The 27824-nt window shown below is 41.6% G+C and overlaps 1 protein-coding gene across 1 annotated transcript in view; it reads left to right on the top strand.

The window, feature by feature from the left end:
- The window catches only part of MBTPS1 (membrane bound transcription factor peptidase, site 1), a 362069-nt gene that overhangs the window by 301246 nt on the left and 32999 nt on the right, over positions 1–27824 (top strand). The window contains exons 16-17 of the mRNA XM_085638544.1: positions 12638–12794; positions 26365–26489. Coding sequence (XP_085494670.1) covers positions 12638–12794; positions 26365–26489 — 282 coding nt within the window. The remainder of the gene's footprint in view (positions 1–12637; positions 12795–26364; positions 26490–27824) is intronic.

Here is a 27824-nt window from a genome sequence, read left to right as displayed (position 1 = left end):
GGAAGCAATTGAACATCTTTAGAGAAAGAACACTGGTACTGGGGACCTGATTTGCAGGAACCCAGTACACTTCAGGCAAAGTTGTATCAAATACCTGGCAAAACGTGTTGGAGGTGGGTACTGCAACAAGAATCCAGCTCCCTACAGGAACCTTTCATCCTCTCTTCCTTCCTCCTGACGACTGTACTGAGCAATATAGTTTTGTATTTTACTTCTTTTGCCTCTGCTATTGACCACTGGTTTAAATTAATGCGGTCCATGGTTAGCCATATTTTTGGAAGCAGACCCCCATACATTTTATAATTGCTTTGCTTTGAAGTAGACCATCCCTAGTTTGAATTTGTGTTAAGTAATTCACCTTTGTATACGGAGCTCTGAATCTGGTCTATCAGTTGTTTTCCAATTGTGGATTTAATGCTTTTCTGAACATGCAGGAATTTGTAGTGACGGATCATAAGATACCTCCATAGTTTAAGGCAAGTGGTCTTTTGTTTTTGTAGGCTGTTTTGACTGACTGGAAAAAGTTTTCTTTCAGACATATCTTCAGACGATTAAAAGGGCCTTTTGGGCCACAGGTCAGAAGGCACAGACAATAAGAGTCGGAGAACAATCACTGAGAAGGGATCCACCCACTAGGACCATGGATGGGGGAGAGACCCCTTTGGCACAGGCTTGTGCTCCTCCAGGGGGAAATATACAATTTCAGTATTTCTGTTCCCCCACCCCTTACACCCGCAATGTGCACCCCCACGGTGGGTGGGTTGGAGGCGCAAAAAACGCACTAGAATCCAGGGTAAATAAAATATATTGGGGTAGGGGCTATCCACTATGGGCAAGGCTGTGCCCCCACCCCTAAAAAAAAAAATAAGGCAACAGTCTCTCTGCTCCCCTGGAGGGCAGATGGGGGTGTGTGCCCCCAATCTGTCCCCACCCCTAAAATAAATTTGGTGAGTCTTTCTGCCCCCAACCTACCCCCACCCCCAAAAAACCAGACAGCCCACTACACACCAGGGAAGTGTCCATAAACAAAAATATACATAATGAGGGTTGTGGCTTCCTGGCATGGCCATGCCCACATCCCGAAGCAGTGGTGTGGTGGGAGCCAAGCAGTGAACAGAATGTATTAACTTGATTCTAGTGCCTATCAGAAATACCTAATCTATATTTGCATGCAAACTATGTTTCTTTCTACAGTCTTGCATTCTCAAATTGCATGCTATCTCAAAAACCATCCTCAATCTGTCTAAATCTGGCTTGAAAAAATACCAAAAAATTCCGACTGTCGCCTCTCCTTTTTTTTCTTTCTAATGGCTCTCTTCTTCCTTTGAATCCTCTGAGTGCCTCCTGTTTCTGTATAAATCATTCTCAAAGTCACATGCATGTTTACCTCGCTGTAATTGTATTTCTGAAAATTTCCAAGTCACACCAAAAAACACAACCTCTTCTTTGAAAGTCAAAATCCTGCAACCTAACAATACCGAATGTCCTCAAGATCATCCACTAACCTTACCAATCATCTATATGACCTCACATACCCCTACTAATAATTACTCATAACTCCTAATCATTTAAACTACCACAAAGAAACTAGAACAAATCATAACGCTGGATTAACTACTAATCTTGAGCAGCAGCATCCAACGTCATACCTGCAGTTCTTTTAGCATCTCACTATTATGTGTTTGTACCGCTTATGTCCTTTTCATTTTCAGGTCTCGCCTAGCGTTGCAGCGCGCATGCGGTGTTCGCTCTGCGAGACATATTGTGGCCGAGGAGATTTCAGAAGGAGACTTGAAGCCACACCCCTCATTTTCATTGGCTGGCGTCATCGTTTATGTAAAACGGTGGCCTCCGATTGAAACTGAGGCTTTTTGGTTTCCGCCCTTTTTGTCCAGCCCATCTGGACTGGGTCTTCTGCTTTTCGGCTGTCGTGAAGCAATTTCTTATCTTTAGGAGGCGTGTACTGGCAGATCATGTTTCCGACAGTTTGATTTGCCCTTGTTGCTGTGTCATTATACAGCAGAAATCACGCCACACCCGGTGACAATGGGATTTGTGTCAGTGTTTGCTTTGCTCGTGGTAACCAGGGTATTTTTCTTCCTGCTTTTTTTATCGGGTTGCTATCAGCATCCCGTCATGGTTGTTCAAGCCAGGTGCTGGAATAAATGCTGATTTTGGTAATTTTTGTATCGCAGAATGGAAATTATTAACAATCCTGTGCTCACGAATAGCCGAACTCCGCCTCAGTGATGCGATAGTGTAGTTACAAAATCACTTTAGGAACTGTTTCTTGCTATATGGAGGGTCTGACGTTCCTTGACACTGCAAGGGAGGGAGGTAGGGAGAATGAGAAACGAAAACTGTGCTCTTTCGGGAGCTGGCAACAAAGAGGCAACTGTGGGAACGGAAGCCATTGAGCATCAAGCAGTCTGCAACCTCTCGGCCCATCAGTCAGCACATTATCATTACAGTGAGGCGGAGGCAAGCCGCGCAAGGAATGAGGGGTGGCTGTACCAAGCTGCCTGTTGTCACAGTCGTGAGGCAAATGCTAAGTTAACCATGTGCTTTGTTTTAAGGCAGCGTCGGAGGAAATAGTTAACTTTTGAATTTGCTAGGTTTGCCATTCTGCATGGCGAAAGAGGCAAGCCGGTTGGTGCTTTACGTGTGACCTCTGGCCTACTGCCTTTGTTATCTGTGCGAGCAGCGCCTTGGTGGGGGAGGGTAGTGCCTCAGGGGCGTTCCACTGCCTCGACGAAGCCCCCGTAAGCCACCGCGGCCTCCGTCCAGCAGTCACTGTATGAACTTGAAGCAGCACTGGATGCGGCGCAAAAGGCAAGGAGGGCACAAAAACAAACCACAAACTGTTATCAACATTTCTCCATACCTGGCACATTTCCTGTGTTATTAAAACACCATTGCAAGCTAGACAAGATGATTCAAATGTCTTCAACTGAAATAGCGCCCACTTCCAAGAGGTCTGCATTATTGACATGTTTAAAGATAAATTATGAAGACGACCCCCTTCTGCTACAAACACTTTTAATTATTGAACTCTTAGCAGGCAGCAAGAGCAGCACCAGTCAACTGGCTGCCAATTCTGAAATAATCAAACACCGGCATTTAAAGGGGGCTGCTAAGGCCGTTATAGGACACGTGGTTATTAAAAGGGCAAAGGGGTTGGCTGCCGAGCCGGGGGAAGTTGGTGGTTCTGGGTAAACTACTAATGTCTATCGCACCCCAGCGCAAGTGTCAGGCCAGCCATAATGACAGGGGGTGTAACTAGGATTTGACAAATAGGGTTGCCCCTTGCATAGATTCTCAAGCAGCTTCTAAGGTGTGTATGCCAAAAATCAGAGGCTCCGGAACAATGGAAGCCTTCTACAGGGAGAGGCTTTACCTTCCTATTGAAAGAATACTGATCTCACACCTGTATATGCAATGATAGTAATATCACACCTATATCTGCACTGATAGTGATCTCATACCTGTAACTGCAGTCATAGTAACAATACAAGGGTATATGTAATATCCACTCAGTCCTTATTCCAAAATGAGTGGGTATTAACATTTTTTTTTTTTTTAAGTTTAAAGATGATTTTATTGAAGAATGAAAAAAGTTGCAGTACAATAATAATATACATATATGATAAAAAATACATTATAAATCAGATCAGAGCAATGGAAGAGGTAGAGATAGAAAGAGAAAGAAGAAAAGAAGGAAAGAAAAGGGGATATCATCAAAAACATATTACAGCAATATATTAAATAAGTGGTAGTATAAGGAACAAAAATGATTTCATAATACAGGCAATATTATGTAACAAGAAATAGAGCAAATTGGTAAAGTTACCTATAATAGTACTATCAGAATTATTAACAAGAACAAAAGCATCAAGGAGGTTTAGATACTTCTTCTCTGCAGGGGTTGTGTAAGGGAATGGATCGGGCAGACACATTTAGAAAAGAGGTAACGGGTAGCCATAGTAGGTCTCTTTTAATCGCAAGGGAGATGGGATAGACATATGCTCTATCTAGCCTATGGTTATAACAAACCCCATACCACCATGCTTGATAGGAAATAAGGGAAGTATCTTTCCAAGCTTTCGTGATTTGTTGAAATGCCACAGCAAGAAGGAGGTCAACAATGGAGGTATCAGTGTTGGAGGGGGACCATATTTGTGAAAGACTCCCAAGAAAAATATGAGAAAAAGAAAGGGGGAAATTGGTAGAGAGAATGGAGTTAATTTGTCGCCAAACTTTGCCCCAAAAAAGGTGAACAGCAGGGCAAGTAAACAACATGTGGTTAAGATCAGCCACTAAAGCCGAACAAGACCAACAGCTGGACGGGATAGAGGGGTCAATGTGGTGTAGCTTGGATGGGGTAATTAAAAGTCGATTGTATATAAAAAATAGTGTTTGGGTTGTGTTCGCCGCTCTAGATGATTTCCTTATTTTGATCCAAATGTTATCCCAAGTAGTAAGAGGAAAACAATCCCCTAAATCTGATTCCCAGGCACATTCCACAGAAGATTTCATTCGATTAGCAGACGTATCTCGTAATTTTTTATAGATTTGAGAAGCCGACGGAGAAGAGTGCAAAGATGGTAAGGAAATGAGAGAGGAGTTGTGTTGAATGGAAGTATCCGTAAGAGCATCCAAAGTAGCCTGAGCCGCTGATTTTAATAGAATATATTTAGGGTGAGAAGAAAGAGGGAGAGAGAAACGATCCTGAAGAACAGAAAAGGGGATAAAAGAACCATCATGAAAGAGTTGATGAGTCCATTTAAGACCTAGGGAGAGCCAATCGTTCCAAAAGATAGATCTATTTTTAATCTTGATAAGAGAGTTATACCAAATAGGGGACTGTAAAAAACGAGCACGGTCGTCTAGGTTATGTAAAATAATGGGTTGAAAGGTCTTACAAACATGTTGGAGAATAGGAAGAGAAAATTTCTTTGGAGCTTGTGACAATGAAACAAATTCTTCAAACGTAAAAGGTTGAAAAAAGGAAGACTCAACCTCTACCCATAGAGGACAAGAAGAGGGGTCGGAAGTATGATCAGAAATGAAAAAGGCAGAATGAGCAAGGAAAAAGGAAGTATGATACGACGAAAAATCAGGAAAGTTAACACCACCTAAGTGTTTAGGAGATTTGAGTCTAGAGAAAGACATTCTGGCCGTTTTGTTTTGCCATAAAAATTTAGATAAAATGGAGTAGATATTCTTGTAATAGAACTTAGGAATGTGAACCGGAAGATTTGACAAAAGAAATAGAACTAAAGGAACCAGCATCATCTTAATAGAATCTAGTCTACCCCACCAAGATAGGAACAAAGGATGCCATTGACTCGTAGAGGTAGAGAGAGCAGTAAGTAAATTTTTAAAGTTCAAAGCCACTGTATCCTTAATAGAAGGTGTAAACCAAAGACCAAGATATTTGATTTTGTTCGGGCTCCAATTAAAGGAAGAAGTTAAAAAATCGGCATGAAAACAAAACTTATTGAGAGGAAGAATTTCGCACTTGTCTACATTAAGCTTATATCCAGACACTGATGCATAGTTCGAGACTTCTGATAAAAATGCTGGAAGAGATGTATGGGGATTCGAGAGAAATAATAAAATATCATCTGCGTATGCGGAAATCTTTAACTGTGTAGAACCATAAGGGAAACCAGAAATATCAGCGTTCATACGAATTTTAGTTAAGAAGGGTTCTAATGCTAATATAAATAAGAGTGGGGACAGCGGGCATCCCTGTCGAACTCCACGGAGAAGCGGAAAGGAAGAGGAAACAAGGCCATTAGCTAGAATGAAGGATGTAGGAGAAGAATAAAGCATTGAGACATAAGAAAGAAATTTAGGACCGAAACCAAACCAGGAAAGGGAGGAAAAAATAAATTGCCAATTGACTCTATCAAAAGCTTTCTCAGCGTCCAATGCAATAGCTGCCAAGGACGACTTATGAGAGTGCGATTTACTTAAAACATTAAAGAAGAGACGGGTATTATCAGATAAGTGACGTCCTTTGATAAATCCACATTGTTCTTTGGCAATTAATTTTGGGAGAATTTTTTCTAAACGAAGGGCAAGGATCTTGGCAAAAATTTTGTAATCTAAATTAATTAAGGAAATGGGCCTATAGTTCTTACAAAAGGAGTGATCTTTACCATCCTTGGGGAGAAGACAAATAAGGGCCTCCTGAAAGGTACCTTCTGATCTTTGGGAAGTTATAAAGGATGAGAAAAGTTGGTGAATCCTAGGAAGAAGTAAGGAGGAGAAATGGGAATAGAATTCTATAGTAAACCCATCAGGGCCAGGGGCTTTACCCCTCTTCAGAGTTTGGATAGCTTCCAAAATGTCATTACGAGTAATGTCAGCCTCTAAAGGGGAAAAATCAACTTCTGAGGAGGAAGGTGGGGCAATGGACGATAAATAACGAGTAATTTCGGATGCAGTTGGAGAGGCTTCCGGAGTATATAGACGCTGATAGAAATCTGTAAATTCGGCCAAAATATCTTCATCCTTATGGACCTTAACATTAGCGGAGGTAACAATAGATTCAATTTTAGTGCGTTCCTTCCTGACTTTGAGGTATCTAGCAAGAAGATTACCGGCTTTATTTTGGGCAGTATAATATTTAGCACTAGACTTAAGTAAAAATAGATTGGCAGAATCAGTGGAAATTTTGTTAAAGGAGAGCTTAGCCTTAATAAGGTTATCTAAGTCGGATTGCTTCTTAGAAAGGTAAAAGGAGTGTTCTAATTGTTTAATTTGTGCGTTAAGTGATTGGGCTGATTGAGAGGCTTTACGACGCTTGCGGGCAACAAATGTAATAATGAAGTCTCTAGAGGCGGCTTTAAAAGTGTCCCAAATAAGGGAGGGAGTTAACTGAGGTGAGTCATTTTCTACAAAAAATGAAGAGGCAAAATCCATAAAAGCTGGTGGAAATTGTGGGTCCAGTAAAAGAGAATTATTAAACCTCCATCTCCTGGTGCCTTTCACGGGGGGGAGTAAGTCCAGGCTTAAGGAGACTGGAGCATGATCAGAAATTAGGATAGAACCTATGTCTGAATGAGTAATTAGCTGAGTGAGGGCTTTGGAAATGAAAATATAATCTAACCGGGACTGGGAAGAGTGAGGGGGTGAGTAAAAGGTGTACTCTCTAAGAGTAGGATGGCAGAGCCTCCACGAATCAACAAGGGCTCTTTGGAAAATAGTGGATGTAAACAGAGAATGCATGTGGGAAGGGGAGAATCTAGAATCAGATCTTCTATCCAAAAAGGGATCTACAACCATATTACAGTCTCCACCCAAAATTAGATAATCATCGGTGACTTGCATAAGTAAGGAGAGAATGTGGGGCCAAAAGGTTTTGTCAGGGACAGTGGGAGCATAAATATTAATAATAGTCAAAGGAATTTTATTAATCAGCAAAGAAACTGCTACCCACCTACCATCTGTATCGTTATCTTGATTGACAAGCTGAACATCTAACTTCTTATGGCATAGAATGGCAACACCATTGCGCTTCCCAGAACCAGGAGAGGCAAACACATGACCAACCCAATTGCGACGTAGTTTAGGAATTTCAGTATCTTTAACATGAATTTCTTGTAGTAAAACAATATCCCCTTTTAAATTTGCTACATGAGATAAAACTCTTTGGCGTTTAATAGGTGACCCAAGACCTTTAACATTCCAGGATAAAATATTCAAAGTCATTCACCTAGAAGGAGAAAAATGTAAATAAAGGATAACGGAAAAGTATAAATAGGGAAAAATTGGATAGTAACCTTTCATTAGTAAAGGAAGGAAAAACAAAGCATTGCAGAGAGAAGAGATAGTATCAAACACAAGAGAGAAAGGTAGATACATAATATAATGAATACGACCAAGGAACTACCATAAAACACATTATATTGAAAAGGGAAGAAAATCAAAGAATATAGAGATAAAATGAGAATGAAAGAGGTATGAACAAATAAGGAAAAAAGATAAAAGATAGATTGAAGAAATTGAACCCCGAGAAAGAGGGAAGAAGAAAGAGAAAAGCAATAGGTAAGAGAAAAAGAAAGAAGAATGAAACAATGATACTGAGAAAAGAAAGAAGAAGTAAGAGAGGAAAATAGAAAAAGGAGAAGAAAGCGAGAAAGCATACAAAACCAATTCCATAAACATAAGAACACAATGGCAAAAGACATACCACAGGAGAACAAGAAAGGATGAGGGTGTTGGAACCACATCAGGGAAATGAAACGCCGAACGGGAAACCACAGGGCAACGACGGCAGGGAGGGCGGCATCCAGGAAAATTGAAGAGGATAACAGACAGGGACCCACGTATCCAAAACTAAGGGGAAAAAAGACCAAATACAAATGTTAACGAAGTGGAACAATAAACCATATACAGTAAAACAACTAACATTCTACACGAGAGAAGAAAAATAATCATAATCTGGAGACATCCATAGACTCATGACGACAGTTATTCAAAAATTGTTGGAGAACAGCCGGATCTTCATAAGAGACAGTCTTGTTATTATATGTCACTTTAAAAAGGCATGGATGGAAAAGGCCATATCTCGCATTCAGACTTCGAAGAGCAGGTCTCATTTCCAGGAATTTTTTCCGACGATCTGCAGTCACTTTGGCATAATCTTGAGTAAAAAATAGATTGGAGCCTTGCCAAGAGATCTTTCCTTTTTGTTTGGCAGCTTGAAGTACTTTGAGGAGGTCCGTATATTCCAAAAAATATAGAATGGTACCTCGAGGTCTCGCTGAGGAGGAGGAAGAAGCAGACAACCGGCCCAAACGATGAGCGCGTTGAATGTTCAAAGGAGGAGATTCAGGAAGACCAAGGAGAGACGGTAAAAATGACTGAAAAAATGAAATTGGATTGGAACCTTCAAGGCCTTCAGCTAGACCATAAATACGTAAGTTGTTGCGCCTGTTGCGGTTTTCCAATTGTTCGACTTGTTGTTTGAGTCGATCAACTTCTGTATGTAAGAGGGGTACTTGCTGTAGGGTATCTTCGGACGCGTCAACTCTTTGTTCAAGGACCACAACTCTCTGGACGGTGTGAGACCAGTTGTCTTCAAGGCTTTGTAGGCGCGAATTAGTTTCTTCCATATACGGCTTCAAAGCACGAATTTCCTCAAGGAGAAGATCCATAGAGACTGAAGAGGATGGATTAGTAGGAGAAGGAGGGTTAATTTTTGCCCGTTTGCCAGAGGGCGGAGCTGTGGGTAATTTGGAGAGTTGTTTGGGGCGAGTATCCGCCAAAGAAGAGGATTTATGATCGGAGGACTCTGGAGAAGCTTCATCCATAGTGTCCCGTAGGACATTAAAAGGATTGTTGTCAGCCAGTGGCGAGGAGATAACTTGGTGAGCCCCAGCGCGGGCGCCACTGCGAGCACCGCGCGGCATTGCCATGTAGAAACAGAAGACAAAGTCTCTTTTGATGACGGAAGAGACGGTCCCAAGTAGAGATGATTCGGACAACAATATCTGTCAAAAATTGGAAAAAGTCCGCCACAGAGCGTTGATGAAAGGAGAACAAAAAACTGAAGAAAAAAGATTTTGCGGGAAGTACTCCAATAATTGTCACAAAGAAAACCCGGAAGCTACACCATACACGAAGAAAAAAAACCTTTGTGCATATATTATAATGTCAGTCTCGTAGTGAATGGTACTGATAAAAGGGTGACGAACGCATCAGTAAACTATCGTCACAAAAAACAAAATGGCGGCCGTTGTTCTGACTGACTGCATTTCTGGAAATAAAATCACCTTAACGGCATGGAACGTTATTCCTCACACCGATAGCTGAGGTATTCCGACGAAGGACATGTCGATTTTGAGACCCAGAACAGAAGAAAAGACGCCTGGAAGCCCTCTACTGTCTACGTCGCCGCGGAGCTCCCGAAATCAGCGGCCATCACCAACGGTTCCAAAGCCACCGGGTATTAACATTTTTAATGCATTAGATTAATGTGATAAAAAATATCACATTAATAAAAGCCAGTACTATTTACAATACAAAACTCAAACTAGTACAAATTAAATGCAATAGATTTCGCAATTATAACAAAGTTAGCTATTGCCATTTTGTATTACACCATTTGATTAATGCTTCACGAAGGGAAAAAAAATCAAACAATGACATTTACAATGCCAATAGCTCAAACTAATGTAATTGCGAGACCTATTGCATTGTAAATGCTTGTATTTTAGGGTGGAGGGCATTGGCTTGACAGCCCATCTGTCTGCATATGTATCGTTACATACTTTGCAGCGACGGTTATTACTCTTTCACCTTATACCATTGGTTGTTTGCCCAACTCGTATTGCAGTATGTTTGAAAAAGCTTCTAAAGTAACAGACAAAATCATATTTGATATGCTGTTGATTTGTACATGGTTCCTTCTCAGTAAATTAGTCAAGAACCAGTTTCGAAATGGACCGAGACCTATGTGTAAACCACTGCCCTTTTAACCGTACCACACATTACTCTGGAGAGCTTCCGGGTGTTCTCTTCGCATCGTTCTGAAAGTAATATTGGCTTATAGCCCACTTTCGAAGGCTACACTAGTTGTTAACCGCCCTGACTCAGAGTTTTAGGCATGAGCGGCAGGCAAGTTCTATCTCTTCCGGACGGGCTGATAGCACCATAATAACGTCTATCAGGAAGGTAGAGCTTCTTTGAGCAGACTTGCTTTTAATTTTGTATTACTTACTGCCAGATAGTAAGATTTCTGTAGTGTGGGCACAGCTACTTCCAGAACTCTGCTCCCAAAGCCTGGTTATAGCTCTCTCCATGTTTCATAATATCAGATTTGCCTTACTGCTTCTCAGGTTACAGTGAGGTTTGTTGGGACACATACCCTTGAGAGCTGTGAAGCTGGTGCATAGAAGATTAAAATGTGTTTCTGCAGCTCTGGTTGCAAGTGAAGGTCCTCCAAGGCCAGTTATGCTGCTTGATGTTGTATGTTCTGTAGCTTTGCAATGTTTAGTCATGGCTCCAGCAAAGGCAGTGTTGGAGGAATTGAGCCTTCCTCACTACAAAGCCATTGTCAAAGCCAATGTGGTGTCACCTATAGCAGAAGGAGGATCCTTCCAAAATGCAAAAGATAAAAGCCAGTATTTTCAACCACCATTGTAATTTGTTGGAAAAACAATATGGTTATCGAATGCTACTCCTAGACTGTTTGTTATTTAGGGCTTGGGAGAGGGTCCTAGTTTGTTCGTCCAAAAGAATGGAAGGATGTTTCACTCCCAGGATCTGTCAGGCACAACTGACCAGTATCCAATTATACACGTTTTGGAAAAGTTGTTTCTATTGTGTGTGTTTTTAAGGTACCCAACTATATGTATCGTTAAATGTCATGTGTGTACATTTGAAACGGGTGGTTATACTGTGATAGCACTAATCCCGTGGTCTCCTGTAAATATGCAACAGTAAAAGAGACCACGGAGATCCCTGCAGAATTCCACACAGTTTGCTTTGTTGCCGTAGATGAAAAGCTGATTTTAACTAGGTTTCTTCCATTGGTCGATAATGATCCTAACCATTGTAGAGCTATTTTAGCTATCCCTGCCTACCTTTACAATAGATCCAGTAAAGTTGGATGAACCACTCTGCTTGTATATAAAAAAGGATTGGCGTTTGTTAGTTTAGTAACAAGGGAAATGATTTGTCCATTTCTGAAATCTGCAATTTCTTTATCCGATTGTCTCTCCAGTCTGATGGTTGATTGCATTTCTTGACTTTTCAGAAAGGGAGTTGTCATTGCATGGTTTAAGCCATTGGGAATTGTTCCTTGATCTAACAAAGCATTAATAATCCAGTTTAGCGCCACCTTCAGTAAGGGCAGGTATTTCTCTGTTGCAGCAGAAGTGCATAAGTGAACAGCAGTTTTCAGCTTACTAGCAACTTCATACATAGCTTATCTGAAAGAAACACGTTAGTTAGATTCCTCAACTTAGAATATCCCCAGGCGTCAGGCTGGATCCGGAAAGATTTTTGTAGCAAAGCGTATTTTGATGATCAGAGCTTTGCTCAGGATTATCAGTGGATTTCTTGGCTCTTTGAGATTTTGCGCAAATCAGGAGTATTTTCTCTGGCTTGGTAATTTTTATATATATCAAACAGTCCCCTGTTTAAGATTTTTCTATTTTCTCCCAAACATTTTTGGCACCATCAGACCGTGCTAGCTGCAGGTTAAGACAGCGTAGATTTGCTGTCATGAAAATCAGATGTATTTATGTCTAAGTATCTAGAGATAAAGGAGCATACCCTGTCTTGTATTTTTCTCTGGTCTCTCTTGCACTAGGGTAAATGTATTTTCCGATTAGTGATTTAAAAGACTTGTGGCTAAGAAATGTGGTGATCTGCTAGTCTTGAGTTTGAATTCCAGTGAAACCAACTCAGCCTCCATCCTTCTGTGGTTGATAAATTGAGATCCAATAAATTGGGTAAACAAACATGTTTTTAACAGTGCTTAAAGGTAGCAGATGTGTGATATGAAGTGCTATATAAAAGCCAAGGTATTATAATCACTTAACACCCATCTGTTAAAATCATGGCGATTTTGTTCAGCTGACTTCCGTTTGATTTTTTTATCGTTCTCTGCTTCCAGGGACCTTGTTGATAGTTGACAGCGAAGAAGAGTTCTTTCCAGAAGAAATAACAAAACTGAGGAGGGATGTGGATAATGGACTTTCCCTGATGGTCTTCAGTGACTGGTATAATACTTCTGTAATGAGAAAGGTCAAGTTCTACGATGAAAATACAAGGTATGCTTTTGTAACTCTTCCACAGTTTGTGTGTGATACTAAGCATTCCGTATGTGCAGTGTCATTTATTGTTTCGATTTATTTTCCCCATAAGTTAATGTTTACATTTCTTAGGCTACCCATTTGGCTGTTTGTAAATAGTTTATAGAATGACTTTGCAGTTGAGTTGTAGGTATTCTAAAACCTCGAAAAAGACAAGGGAGCAATATACAAAGTAAGGTTAAAGCTGATGTTGGGGTGTATGTGTTTTTGTGTAAGGTGAGCCGAACAGTGTGTGTTATCTGCAAAGACCTGCGTTGGCTTGTTAACGCACATATTCTGTAATTGCCTTAATACCTTTATTTTGTGTGGGAGGTTGTTTGTATGCTGCACAACCACTCAACTTAATGTGGAAGACAACACTCAGAGAAGTCCACAGAAGTATATCACCGGTTTAATGCAAAATTATGGCAAGCAGCAAAAATAATCTGTTTGCAAATTCACCATATCAAAAGACTAGCACTTCACCATCTGACCCTTTGGAGCATACAATGCTAAATTCACATACTTTTTAAAATCTTCTTTTCTAAGTTTATAATGCAGCAAGCAGAGTATAGGACATGTGGTTTAAACAAGCTCAAGATAGCCGCTAACATGAAGGTGCAAATGTCTTCGAAGAATGTGAGGAGTCCTTAGGAATTAAATACAGTGGGGAACGGTAACCGTCTGACTTCACAAAATCTATGGTTTCTCGCTTGTAATGCCAGTTTCAAAACGAGGCTATGCTTAATTGAACAGCCAGTTTAAATGCGAAGTATAAAACGGCAGTAAGTTTAAAATGCATGTTAATGTAAAATAATGCAGAGGCTATGGTAATACCTTAAGTGATTATAAAAATTATTCAGCAATCTATTCCTTCTTTCACTGTGAGAAGAAAACTTACAGAAAGTGAATGAATAGCATGGAGTCTGATCATTTCAGCATGAGGTTTACCATTGTTGGTGCCCCAGAAGTTGCAGAGCAACATACAAGCAGCACCACTGCACACTGATGAGAGTTCCTTACATTCCAATTCCAAGCACAAGCGTAAGAAAAAGAAGAGACTCTACCCTGTTTCACCACTCTGGCTACAGAGGGAAGGAGCAAGGGCAGAAAGTTAAGTTGCACTCCTTCAAAGTCACCGGACACAGAACGACTCCTCAGTTGGTCTTGATTTTGCCCTGGGTTCCCAGGCCATCATCTACCCCACAGTAGATCAAGGCCTTCAAAGAGGTCCTGCTGTAAATCTTTAGTGTGCTTCCAGGTTCCTCAGTTGTGCCTTAAGGTGCGACGGAACAGTGCTTCCAGTTGGGTTACCATGTGTGGATCCTTCCCCCTTGGCCATCTGTTCCTCTGGGTTCAGTTTTAGGGGCCTACTCTTTATACTGCTGATGCCCTATACTTTGATTTACAAAATGCTGATGGGCTTGACACCTCCACTGCGACATAACTTGGCTCACCACTTGGGCCCCCAACTTGAGAAACTGCCTCATTTCCATTGGTGGTTCAGAGTGCTGCTGAAGTACTAGCCTTACTGCTAAAGTACTTAGTTATTCGATTGTTTTGACAAAACTTTTGCGTGGGCCAGCAACATCAGAGACGGTGCTTTCCTATAATGTTCCCTTACTGATACTTTGATGGTTACATGGTCGAAACCATGTTCTTGCCTGCCTGTTTGGTAGGTAGCCAGGCGACATAAGCCAGGGCCGTGTGACCTGAATTTTCACTCCAAGCACACTACTCCGGATAGGTTTCTTGTTCAGGCTTGGATCTGCAAGTTGAATCCTAATTAATTTCTGACAAACCCCTGAATAGAGAATCTAAATGGACTGGTGCCTCTGGCAAACACATGTTTTTTTTTCTGTGAGTCTAGTACTGAGGTCTGTGGGCCAATGGAAGAGAATCTGTCTAGCTTTCTTCATGTGATATGCCTGCTGCTTTCCAAGGATGACACAGGGAGGGTACCAGACTCCGAAAAAGACCAGGATTGTTATTCCTGTTGTTCCCTCTTCCGAAAAAAAGAAGGGGTCCTCAAGCCTATCTTGGATCTTTGATATCTGTCTCTCCAGGACGTATGCTAGAAACTCCTACTGTACTGGGATTGGCATCTTCTGCTATGGCAAATCTCCATCCCTGGAATAGACCCCTTACTGAGTATTTGTACCTCTTTGTTTATTGGGGGAATGTTTCTGAGAAATGTGTACTAGTTATTGCTGCTCCTGGGGGGGAAGAACAGATAGACCTTTTATTCAAGGAGGAAGCAAAAGAGCAAGAAAAAGGAGGGCTAGAAGGTGTTTCTAAATTTTATTTGTGCTCTAAGACCTATATTACTTCAGTGGAGGCATTGTGTATAAAATGAAAAATAATGCAGCACTTGATAAAATTGTGACGTTTTTACCCCCGAAGCTGATGAAGGTTCTTTGTTCAGTTTATTAAAAGGCATTGAGGCCATTTTACAGTAGCCTCAAAGATCTAGTCACTATTACATTAAAAGCCACTAACTTAGACATGGTTATTAACAGGCATGAATGGGTTCAGACTTGATCCCTTCAGCATGTATCCAAGATATCATCAAGGATTGGCCTTTTGGTGCCGTGAGTTGTTTCTCATCTACACATGAAAGTTTTAGAGACGGACAAATAGGTATGGTATACAAGTCCCCAAATGAAATCATGACAAGACCTATGTGCCTACGGTCTTTATAGTCTTTTCCAAGCATTCAATGCATCCTGAGCATCATCATATACACACTGGTTTATACCAAACCAAAAGAAACTGTTTCTCTCAAGTAGCAAGAAGGCAGATGTCCTTTTCAGTGGACTCTGGTCACTCCGAACCAGTGGGTGCTCAGCATTATTTTGGACCGATGCGTCTCTAATGTTCCCACAGTTAGAAAGTCAACACAGTAAAAATAAATGCAAAAACTGTGATGGATGCTTAAATTAATCTATGACTTTGGTAACTCTGTTGTTCTTCTGTTTTTAACTCCCTTTACCATCGCAGACATTCCGCCCATTACCATCACTTTGTTTTTTACACTGACTCTTCCTGCAGTCCCTTCTTGTGTCCTCCCAGATATATAAATTCCTCTCCAGAGCTTTAAAAAGAAAAAAAGTACTTGTTTGAAGAGCATAGTTAGTAGTGGTGAGTAAAAAAAAAGTCTGAGGTCTCTTAATCCAGGTACTTTATTGTTCCCAAAAGACTGTGGGAAGTGAGCCAAATATTATTATATCTTTACAACCTGAATCAGCTTCTTTTGTCACAGTCATACAGACGCTCTAGCTCAGATCTTGCAGGGCATGAAATCTGGAGGACTGGAAGACTGTTGTGGATCTCCAGGATGTGGACTTCAAGCATACTCATTATGAAGGGGCATGGTATGTAAGGTTTACATTTGGAGATCGCCCCTTTCCTTACAGCCTGAACTCTGCACTCAAGGTTTCAGGGGACAATTTATACCTCTGTCTGGAGGACTGGTTGTTGCAGGTGCACTACTCTTATGACTACTTACAGAGTATTTGCTTTATTTGCTGCACCTTTATTTAATTTGGGATGTCTCATCAACCAGGAAGTCTCAGTTTCTTCAAAGATGGACTTCAATTCCTAGGAACAATGGCAGACCCTCAAAGCAAAGAGCAGCATGTGTCACACGAGATGGAGATCAATTGAAAAGATAAGACTATTTGTTTGAGCAAGAGCTCCACGAAGATGTATAGGTTTGCTTCCATTTACTCTGCATCATCGGACTGTACGAGATCCTGCAATGGTCATTCCAAAAGCCTTTTCACAGAATGTAAATCTCCTTGGACAATGACTTTGTTACTTCTCTAATTTCAGAATCTTATTGTTTAGTGGAGAGAATATTCCCATCGTCCTGCAAATGCTGAACATAAAGGCCTAGTGCATAAAGAATGAGTCTATGCACATTTAGGCATCTCAGAAGAAAAGATTGTTTGTATCTCAAAAGGAAGGAATCTGCTAGGAAAGGAGACCTGAATGATTGACTAGGAATTTGATACTGGGCCTTTGAGAGGGAGTTGAATACCCCGGGATTCTTTGCCCAGTGTTATAGCTTTCATATGTTTTTTTTCTTTGCTTCTACAGGGATCAAAGTAGATTACTGTAAACATTCCAAGGCAGTCCTTCATTTGGCTGCCAAAAGAGGTGATGAGATGTGATTGTAATTGTCTTCATTTTTATTCACCAATTTAAGATACTGCTCCCAGTGAGACTTGAACCCAGCTTTAACCTTATTTTTGCATTATCTTTTTGAGTCATTCCGGATCGGAAGAAAGCCCTTTTTGGTAGTGATCACCTCATCCTGATTAATCTGTGTTCTTCAGATGATCTGTATATAATGGCGAAGGTTTTTACCGGAATTCCTCTCAAATCAAGAAATTGCACCACCCACCCCAAAAAGAGTTTCAACCTAGAACTCCCTCCTCTTCAACTGTGAAAACTCTGAATTATCAAGCTGTTTATAGATTTCTAAAGTTTAATCTGAACATCTGATACTTTTGTATTCTACCTGGCAAGAATGCTGCTGCATAGTCGTCAATTTCAAAATCTTACAAAATCAGAAAAGTACAGACTTCTGGAATGTTGTGATCATTCCAACAAAGCAAATGCAGCATCTCTGGTCTTCCAAAGGCATGTCCATATCTTCAACATTTGCAGGTCTCCCGTGTCGGCTACCACATATGAAACTGTGAGCATTGCTTTTTGGGCACCTTCTTGGAAATGTGTGTTTTTTAAGCAACAGGTTTTGTGCAGTTTATTTTCTTGTGGCCTGGTTGTTCATGCCATGTCTCCTACTTCCTCTACTGCTTCTCCTCCACCACAATGCTGTCTCATTATGCGGTTCGTTTTTGTAGCTACTTTGGGTGGGGAGAAGTTAGGCAGAGAATAATCGTGGGTCTGGAACTTAAAATCCTCACTCTCGTTTTCTCACAACGTCCACCTAGCCATCCCGTCACTCAGCATGTTGTTTGCTAAAGCCTTGCAAGTCACCAAATCCAAGTAGGTGCTGGCTGTGATTGCTGCTGCATAAATGTAGAGGCCATTTTCAAGTATGCCGATGGACACTCAAGTAAAGCTTGGGATGTTTTCTAAGCTTTATTTCCTGTCCTGTCGGCTAGTGCAGGCCATTCACAACCATTTCTGAAGGTGTGGAAAATCAAGTATGAAGAGGACCAGTACCACCATGAAGGTAATTCTTCGTCTCTGTTTAACTTTATTTATCATGGAGTTAAAAAACGGATTATTCAAAGCTGTGCACAGGTGCCCTAGAACTACTGCCAGTCTGTTCCTGTCGTGGCGGGCGTACAGGCATCTTATACGGTAGCAGTAACCCTCTGAATAGATAATAGAGGGATCTGAGGCTACAAGTTAACGATCGCTCAAGAGTGTGCCAGTATTCAGGCAGAGTTTTTAACCGATTCTGTGCCTCCACACCAGTAAAAGTCCAAATTTCCAGCTTCAGGGGGGCTAACTTCATAGTTTATGGCATCGTTCCTGGTCCGTATGGAGAGGGATTAGAGGCGACTGCTCTCTACAACCCGTCAGCGGCCATCTTGCCCTCGCTTCCGGGTCTAAGGCGAGCAATAAGGATATGTCCGCAGGCGGCCCCCAAAAACCCCCTCCACTCACCAAGAAGCCGATCCCTCAATCTACCCGGGGAAGAAAGACAGAGAGGAAAACCACCGAACAAAGTAACTTAACCCCTGACACTACAGTAGATGGAATGCTTCAACAGGACGAGCAGCGAGAGCTAGGCGGCTCTAAAGGCGTCGGGTCAAGAAATCTCACCGTAAAAGATACCGTTCTCCGTCAATCGACTTTGGCTGAACTTTTCACCGGCAGCTCCGTAGGGAGTACATCTTCGACGAGATCAGATCCAAACCGGGAAACGGACGCTCCCGAGCCCCGTGAGGACGCCAGCAACGTTGATAGCGTGGTTGCCAAGCAACACTCAACCTCGCTGGAAAGCCAGACGGAGAAAGTGTTCGCTCAGCCTAGAGTGGAGGAAACAGAGCTGAGCGGTGAGCACGACCAAAAGAGGCAGGTGAGCTCGAAGGTTTCAACAAAGCAGGGTGAGAGGGGAGCAGAGATGGAGGAACGTAATGAACACGTAAGAGGCAATGGAAATACTGAGATGCTGGACGCTTTGCTGCAGTTAGAAGCAGGGATGACTGCTTCTAATCTTTCAATGCTCCATGAAGGAGGGGGGGAGAGTTCCTCTCAAAGTGAGCACCCTACAGTCACTCATCCTAAATGCTCTGATAATAGGGGGCCAGGCTCTCCAGAGGGGGATCGTTTTTTCTCATTGAACGAAGATTCTGAGTCAACTGAATCCAGCGATGGCAGCTTATCTGGGGGCTCGGACACTGAATCCTCTATGGCAGATGGGGAGACTACGCAGAAAAAGCTGATTAAGTTAAGGCAACAGAAATCCCCCTCGAGTACGAGCAAAAAATTATTATGGGATTACTCAGCCACTTCAAGCTTGTATCAGGAAGACACCCAGGGGGCAGGTGCGGAAACACCACAGCAGACACCATTAGATCTGATACTTAGTACCTTGAAACAAATGCAAGGAGAGGCAAGGGTGGTGAGTCGAAGGACCAGGCAAGACAATAAAAAGATACAATCTTCCCTTAAAAAGATGAATAAATTGTATGAAGAAGTAGCGGATAGAGTAGCGTTGGTGGAAGAAAGGACTGGGAAGCTAGAAGACGACGTGGCGGATTGGCGGTCATCTAAATCCACGCAAGAGAAAGTGGTGGAAGACTTGCAGTGGAAGCTGGAAGACTTTGAAAACCGCCAACGACGGAACAATGTTAGACTTTTGGGACTGGCGGAAGGGTTGGAAGGTCAAGACCCGAGAGGGTTTGTAATCAACTTGTTGAGAGGGGCTTTTCCCGAGGCTCAGTGGCAGTGGGAGCTAGAAGTACAGCGAGCTCATAGATTCCCTTTTACACAAAGGAAGAAAGGGCCTAATGGGCAAGGGACCTTACCCAGGGCTATGCTAGTGTATGTAGGGAACTATCTTTTGAGGCAGGAGATAATTGACAAGGCCCGGCCGGATTCCAAGAGATCTTTTAATGGCGCCACATTCTTTGCTGGACCCGATTTCTGCCACGTGACAGTGGAGAGGAGATGGAAGCTAAGACAACTAATTGCTCCATTTACAAAATTAGGCTCAGAAGCCTACCTTTTATTCCCTGCTAGATTGAAAGTAATCACAAAGGGTCACACAAGAATGTTCTTTTCAGAAATTAAGGCAAATCAATTTCTAGAGGAGTTAAAAGGCTAGAATGGGGGTTGAGAGAGAAGGCGGATCAACTAATAAAACGTAAAGTGCCAAAGTGTAAAGGTGAGGAGGGGGGGTCCATCTGTGCAGAATTATCAGAAATTTGGCAAATTGGGATTTTTTTCTTTTGTTATTTTTGGAGAGGGAGGCGACAACTACAGCTTAAAAGCAGTCACACATAGGTCATAGCTGACCTATTTGCCTGTACAAGGGGAGGGGTGGGTAGGGAGGGCAGACTGGGTGGGGTTTGGGGAGGGTGGGGTGGGTTAGGGGGGAAGTGGGGGGGTGAAAATAAGCAAGAATGTGGATTTTATAAGTCCGTCCAGCACAGTATAATAAATAAGCAAAGCAAATTCATTGAATCTATTGAATTGTTCACAGCCCTTTTTTTTTTTTTTTTTTTTCTCTTGGCTGGCTACTTGCCTTAAGATATGGCTTGTAGAATTGCTACAATGAATGTGTGTGGGCTCAACGACCCCAATAAAAGGGTTAGAGTTGCAGCCCTGTTAAAGTCACTCCGTTTAGATTTTGTTTGCCTCCAGGAAACACATATAGAAGGCTCGCGGGGTTATCTATTGGAGCAACTGGGTTTCTCGTTATTGGCTCACTCTAAACAAGGCACAAGAACGAGAGGGGTCGCAATACTCGGGAGAAATGGGGGTGGCACTGTCGGAAGGAAACAGGAAGATCAGTGGGGTCGTTGGGTTATAACGGAAATAACCTTCAAGGGAGCAAGCTTTACGTTAGTTAGTATATATGGCTCAACAGAGGATGATCCTGATATCTTTCAATATATAGACATAGAGCTGGCACAGTGGCCAGAGCCAATTGTCTGCTGTGGCGACTTTAATATTCATGATCATACCAGTTCATTTTTAAAACCAGGCGGGCAGTATAATGGTAGGAAGAAGAAGACCTACAGGGCTCTCTCAGATATGGTTTATCATAATTCCCTGGAAGATCCATGGATTAAATTACACCCACATATAGATGGTAGTACATTCTATTCAGCTCCCCATAAAGTCTTGGTTAGGCTCGATTATTTTCTAATTTCTAGATCCATGATACAGGGCTCGCGGATTGATAAATACCCTCGGGCTCTCTCAGACCATAATCCATTGGTTTTAACAGTTAGTATAGGGACTCTGCAAAATAAGGTTACCCAATGGACTTTTGAAAGAAAATTATTAAAAGACGAGGTATATCGGGAGTTTATGGATACTTGGATCAGGAACTATTGGGCTATGAATCGGGGAACAGCACCTCCAGGGGTCGTATGGGATGCGTTTAAGGCTGGGGTTAGGGGCGAGACCCTGAGTTATGTCTTAGCAAGAAATAAAAAGGAGAGACACAAGACCGAAGAAGCCTTAAACAGATTACTTAAGGAGGAAGAACTGATGGCCCTTGATATACAGAATCACCGTCCATTGGAGCAGCAATTGCTCAAAATTGCAATACTCCGTGCTGAAATCACAGAATCTATTGCCAGGAAAGCTGCTGAGGACTTCCTCACTAGGAAAGAAAATGCTTATGAATTAAGTGAAAGGGTGGGCCATATTTTAGCTGTCCGGGCTAGGCAGAAGCTAGCTACTACAGAGGTCAAGGAGATTACCAATAGCCAAGGTGTTACTTTAACGGAACCCGATAAAGTGAGGGATGTTTTCAGGCAATTCTATCTGGAACTCTATACCTCTGACCCAGGAGATTGGTCAAATGAGATAGAGGCCTATCTTGATGGTACTCCTCCTCCCTTACTAACAGAGGAAGCTAAAGATATGTTAGAAGCCCCACTCCAAAGGGAAGAATTCACCATAGCATTGTCTAAATTACCTTCCGGTAAGGCAGCTGGACCGGACCAGATCCCGGTGGAATTTTACAAAGTTTTTCAAAGGGTGTTGCAAAGGGACATGTTTGATATTATGGTACAGGCACAGAAAGGGGATGAAAGCCCCGAATCATGGGGAGGGGCAGACATTATAGTGATTCTAAAAAAAGGGAAGCCCGCGTCATCGCCAGGCTCGTATAGGCCAATTACATTAATGAACTCAGATGTCAAAGTCTATTCAAAAATGTTGGCAAATAGATTGGCTGGCATTATCGAAACTCTGGTAAGCCCAGTACAACATGGCTTTATTCCAGGGAAGGGAACTACCTGTCATGTGAGACAGGTAATCACAGCATTTGATGCAGCAGGTACTCTAGGAGACCCGATGGCAGCTCTCTTTTTAGACGCAGAGAAGGCGTTCGATCGGGTTTCCTGGAGTTATTTGTGGTCGGTCTTAAAGTGGTGTGGCATAGGTGTAGGATATATAGCAGCCATCCAAACATTATACAAAGATCCGACAGCTAAAATAAAAGTTAATAGGGGAAGTTCACTTTCGGTTAAAATCACTAGGGGTACTAGACAGGGGTGCCCCCTCTCCCCCCTTCTTTTTGCCTTATATTTAGATCCTTTATTAAGAAGGTTGGAAGACAACCAGTGCATTTCTCCTATGAAGTGCAATACCGTTGTGGTTAAAACGCTGGCATACGCCGATGACGTGGCCATTTTGACACCCAACCCAATATTGGCAATTAAGGAAGTGAAAGCGACCGCACAATCGTTTGGAGAAATATCAGGCTATAGATTGAACAGACCGAAGACTCAAATAGTCGAGAATAGATATTCTAATTGTAAGGACATACGGGTGGTTGGTTCTGCAGTATATCTTGGGGTAATAATTACAGCAGATTTAGATAAGCTGGTAGAGAGGAATATGACACCTCTGTTTAATAAGGTAAAATTGGATTTGGAAAGACTGCACAATTTACACTTATCCCTGGTGGGCTGTACTAATATCATTAAAATGTTAATTTTGCCTAGAGTTCTTTACTTTTTTAGATCTATCCCCCTGTCTTTTCCCGCCATATGGTTTAACGCGCTGGAGGCAATACTAAATAGATTCATTTGGGCACAAGGGAAGACCCGTAGGGCGTATAGGTTTATTTCACTTCCTAGAGAGAGGGGCGGGTGGGGTGCACCAGATTTTAGGTTGTATTATTGGGCAGCAACACTGCAATATATTCAAGGATTAATCGGAGGGGGTGGATCTAATGTAAGAACTACATCGAACTCAACTAAAATCTATGCCACCATGCTCGGGGATGATTCGGAAAATTGTTTCTTGAACTGTATTGAGTTTGGGTACTATAAAAGAACGCGGTTTAAGACTATCACTGGGGCTATTAAGGTATGGAAGGCTTTCCTTAAAAATGCTGGTTTGGGAAGACTTAATAGATGTACTAAACTTTACAAGAATAGGTCTTTTCCAGCGGAAATCTTTGCTGATAGGACAATGGCGGAATGGGCAGATAAAGGTATAGCCCAGATAGGAGATATCCTTGATTCTGAGGGAGTGGTGCAGTTCAGACTTATCAAGCAAATTTGGTATTAATAGACACGGGTTTTTTAAGTATCTTCAAGTAAGAAGCTATTTGAAGAATAAAAAGGGGGGACCCGCTGGGTTTATAGAGAATGAAATTCTAGAGAAAATTAAGACGTTAGGGGACTGCTCAATCAGGAGTTTGTATGCAAGTCTGATAAAGAGGAAACCAGACGACATTGAGAAATATAGCAAAAAATGGGCTGTAGCTCTAAGCGGGAAAGAACAGTGGTTTTTGGAGTCATTGGAATTGGGTTACACAATTTTGTGCTCGGCTCCTCTGCAATCACAACACTATAAAACCCTATATTCATTGTATTACACTCCTGCCAGAATCCTTAAGTGGGGGGGTAATACAGGGACTTCTTGCTATCGCTGTAATACGGTGGGAGCGGATATTGTACATATCTTCGCAACTTGCCCCCAGCTGTATACCTTGATAAAAGATATAGAGGTATTCATGAATATATCTCTAGGTATACATCTTACACTTACGCCATTGTGGATTTTAATGGGGATCAGCCCAGACTTTGACGTACCGCAAAGGGAATTCATGTTTATAGCTATGGCAGTCTTCAGACTTATGATAGCCAGAGCATGGTTGGATAAGAACCCCCCAGCCTGGCATACATGGCTAGCCAATCTTTTGCAAGTATACAATTTAGAAAAGTCTATATATGAAAGAAAAGGAAAAAGAAAAAGACAGCTTGGGTTGAAAATATGGGAACCTATCACCATGTGGAAGGCAGGCCTTATTTAACCCTAGGCAGTTGAGTAAGGTTGAATTATAAGTATACGGTTAAAAAACACCAATATGAGAATTTGATTCACTTGACGTTTAATTGCATTGAATTTGTTGTGTATAGATGAAGTTAAGGAACTCTATGAATTTGCTGAAATGTATGGTGTTAAAATGTATTTATTATATGTGCAATATGGTAAAATAAAAAAGAATTAAAAAAGAATTAAAAAAAAAGCAAAGCTGTGCACAGGTGTCTTCACTTGTGGAGCTGCTGCCTTAATTATTAGAAGTGTGGATACTTTAAGTGCTTTCTTGCACATTTACCTTCTCTCTACATGTAAACACTGTTAGCAAGAGTTCTTAATAGAGAAGGATCTTGACATTTTTAACATTCAGGCTTAACGGGCTTTGTGCAGTAACCCCAGTTTTTTGGCTTGAAAATGGTTTTCTGCCAATCGACCCCCGCCCCCCCCCCCCCCAACTTCCCAAAAAAAGAAATTGACCACTTTTCACACTCATTATAACAAAAAAATCATCTGATAGTTAATCTAGAGACAATCATGGTCTTGATCCTTGGTGAAACCTTCATAAATTGTGGTGGATTCTATGGAGAGAATGAACTCTTATACATACCTAGGCCTGTCTTTCACAATGGCACTTAATTAATCTGAGCCATAGCGACCTGCGGTGGTTTAGTTAGCTTCATCCTCAAATATTGAGGCTTATCAATGGCACTATTGATAATGGCATTTGAGATTAAAATCCCTCTCATTGTTATTTGCAGCACTGAAGTATTGTTTTGTTATCTAAGGGCTTTATTGTGTGCTATTAAAATACACTCTTAGCAATGTACACTGAGTCTTTCTCCAAATGCCTTAGTTTAGACCCTAAGATGTGAGCTATGGCTTGTCTAATGGTATGGTATAAAAGAGAATAAACTGTTAAGATCTGTCCCATCCATATCTAGCGGGGACCAAGCCAAAAATACTTCAAGGCACCGGAAGGAAACACAAAAGTTCCATAGGCCTTTGTTTAAATCAGTTTTAAATATGAAAACTTGTATATAAACCAGCAGATTGGACACTGTTGGTGCTACTTTGCACATCTCATTTGAAAGATATAGGAGCAATCTAAATAAACATGTTTATGGATTTCACAAATTGTTTTTAAGTGTAATCAATTCATTTCCATATAAATATATAAAGAAGCAAGGCTTGAATCCCTTGATATCTAATGAGGGGAAATGTCCATATACTTTAAATGTTACTTTTGCAATTGTTCATATGCTGCTTATTCGTAAAGCACAGCACTATGAAGTGTTCACCTACAATTGGCGGAGATGCAATGTGGGATTGGGGTTAATATATCTGTTGAAGCAATTCTTACAATGAGGTGTTAAGGGGTTTTGTTTATATCTATTTTTGTGGCGCATTTGTAGACCTTTTGTCTAACTAAGCATACATTTAAACAAAAAGACATTTTAATGGTTGCGTTTGGTCACCAGTGGAGGAGAGGTTACATTCTGTTATTGAAATATAAATAATGTACTCCCTTCAGTCTAGAGCAGTGAGGATTAGGTTGGATTCTTAAAAACTTACTAGTTATGTATGCCAAACAATGTGGTGTTGATCCCCCTCAAGCCTGAGTATGACTATAAGATGGATAAACTATACTGCTGAAGATCATAAAACAATTCATGTAGATTTGTGTTTAAGGTTGTAATGTGTTATGAAATGTATTGCTTTAATCCTTTATTGTCATTAGCCAGTGGTTAAAAGGACAAGGAAATAAAACACTGTGGCAAACTTGATGTAAGCCATTCTTTATATTTGTGGAAAGTCCTTAATATCATAATGCTCTAAAATGAACAGTGCTACAAAATGCAGAAGAAGGAATGTTCTTGACCTGGCACCATGTCACACATCCCATTGCTGTTGGCATCCATTTTCTGTCATTAGGTATTACTAATATTGCATTAATGAATGCTTAACAGCTAGAACAAGCTTGCATAAATGCTCACAAAGGCAAATGTACTCTTCAGGTCTAGTAACTTATACTTATTATACTTCCATGTAGGCAGTGGTGGATGCCGGACACTGGCGGTGCCAACATCCCAGCTCTGAATGATCTCCTCTCCGTTTGGAATATGGCCTTCAGTGATGGGCTTTATGAAGGAGATTTTACCCTAGCGAGTCATGACAGTAAGTGATATACACTGCTTTTATTTTAATACATTTTTCTATGTTTAGTACTGTGAAAATTGGTGTTAAATCTCTCATTCTCCCTTGTGAGCATTTGGACCCTGTAAATAGAGTTGTGTCTGAATCCGAAGTCTGAGGGATAAATCTAAGGGATACCTCTAACTGCAGGTTCCTCACCTTTGGAAAATTCCCAGGCCAGACTAGATCTGCAGAATTTGAATAGCATTGCTCCTGTGTGCCTGCCGTTGGCCTATATTGGCTCCATACCGCTCGGGAGCAGAGCCTCATTTAAACGCCACCCCTGCATACTGACGATACTTTATTTTTTTATGTGCCCTGCAGAATGGATCCAGAGTTCTTATCCCAACTTTTGGGGGTTTTTCCCCCAACAATTTCTGAAAACTACTAGATAGTGTGCAAAAGAATTATGTCCCTGCCAAGGCTTTAAAACTTGCTAAGACTGCATGACGCAGATGGCAGTCAATGACCTGCACAAGGTAGGTCTTTGGAGCCTGGGTTCCAGTTACGATTCAAAATCGTGCAACAAATGTGCCCTCGTTCACTCTGAAGTCAATCTTGGACCGGGAGGCGAAGCTCTGCATCAACAAATGCAAGAAGAGGTTGCGGTTGAAGTTTTGCTCTTGCTCCAGGTCACAAGCCCAGTCTCAGTCATGATACCGTTACCATGTGATGATCCACTGCTCCAGGTCACAAGCCCATTCTCTGTCCAGGTTATGAGGGCGTTACAGTGAATGATTCACTTAACGCTCGAAGTCCACAGGTAAGTCAAAGCACAAACCTAAACGGACAAAGCTGGACTGTTTTCTGGAGTGCTCCAGAGAGCAGCATAGGTTGTTAGATTTGCAGTTGCCCTCCATTGAAACACACAAACATTCAAACACATTCTCCAGCAGAGTATGACTTCCCCATTTAATGATGCCCTCACTGGTGCTTCGATGGCTACATGGTCCAAGCCTTGTTCTTGCTTCCCTGTCAGCTGGCCAGTGGCCTGGCAATATAGACCTGCGTCCGATGATTTGCACTTTGCAGGACAGTGGGCAGCACTGTTATGCTTAGAAAGTATGCATGAATTAGGTCAGACTAATTTTTGAGCGATGTGCGAGCATTCCTTATTGAGAAGTCCTTTGATTGCTAAAGATTCTTTAAGGGAAAAGTTGATTGGCTACAGAGGTTAAAGGACAACCAACCCACTGCAAGTATGGGTTACTGATGCCAACAAAACAATTTCCGCATCAGTTTAGGAAAATCAGAGGCATTCCAGGGTGCTCACCTATAGACTGTCGGCCCTGCTAATTGGTGGTACACCAGAAAATC

This window comes from Triturus cristatus, chromosome 12 (genome assembly GCF_964204655.1).
Source record: "Triturus cristatus chromosome 12, aTriCri1.1, whole genome shotgun sequence".
Taxonomy (NCBI): domain Eukaryota; kingdom Metazoa; phylum Chordata; class Amphibia; order Caudata; family Salamandridae; genus Triturus; species Triturus cristatus.
This window is presented reverse-complemented; position numbering and strand designations above follow the sequence as displayed.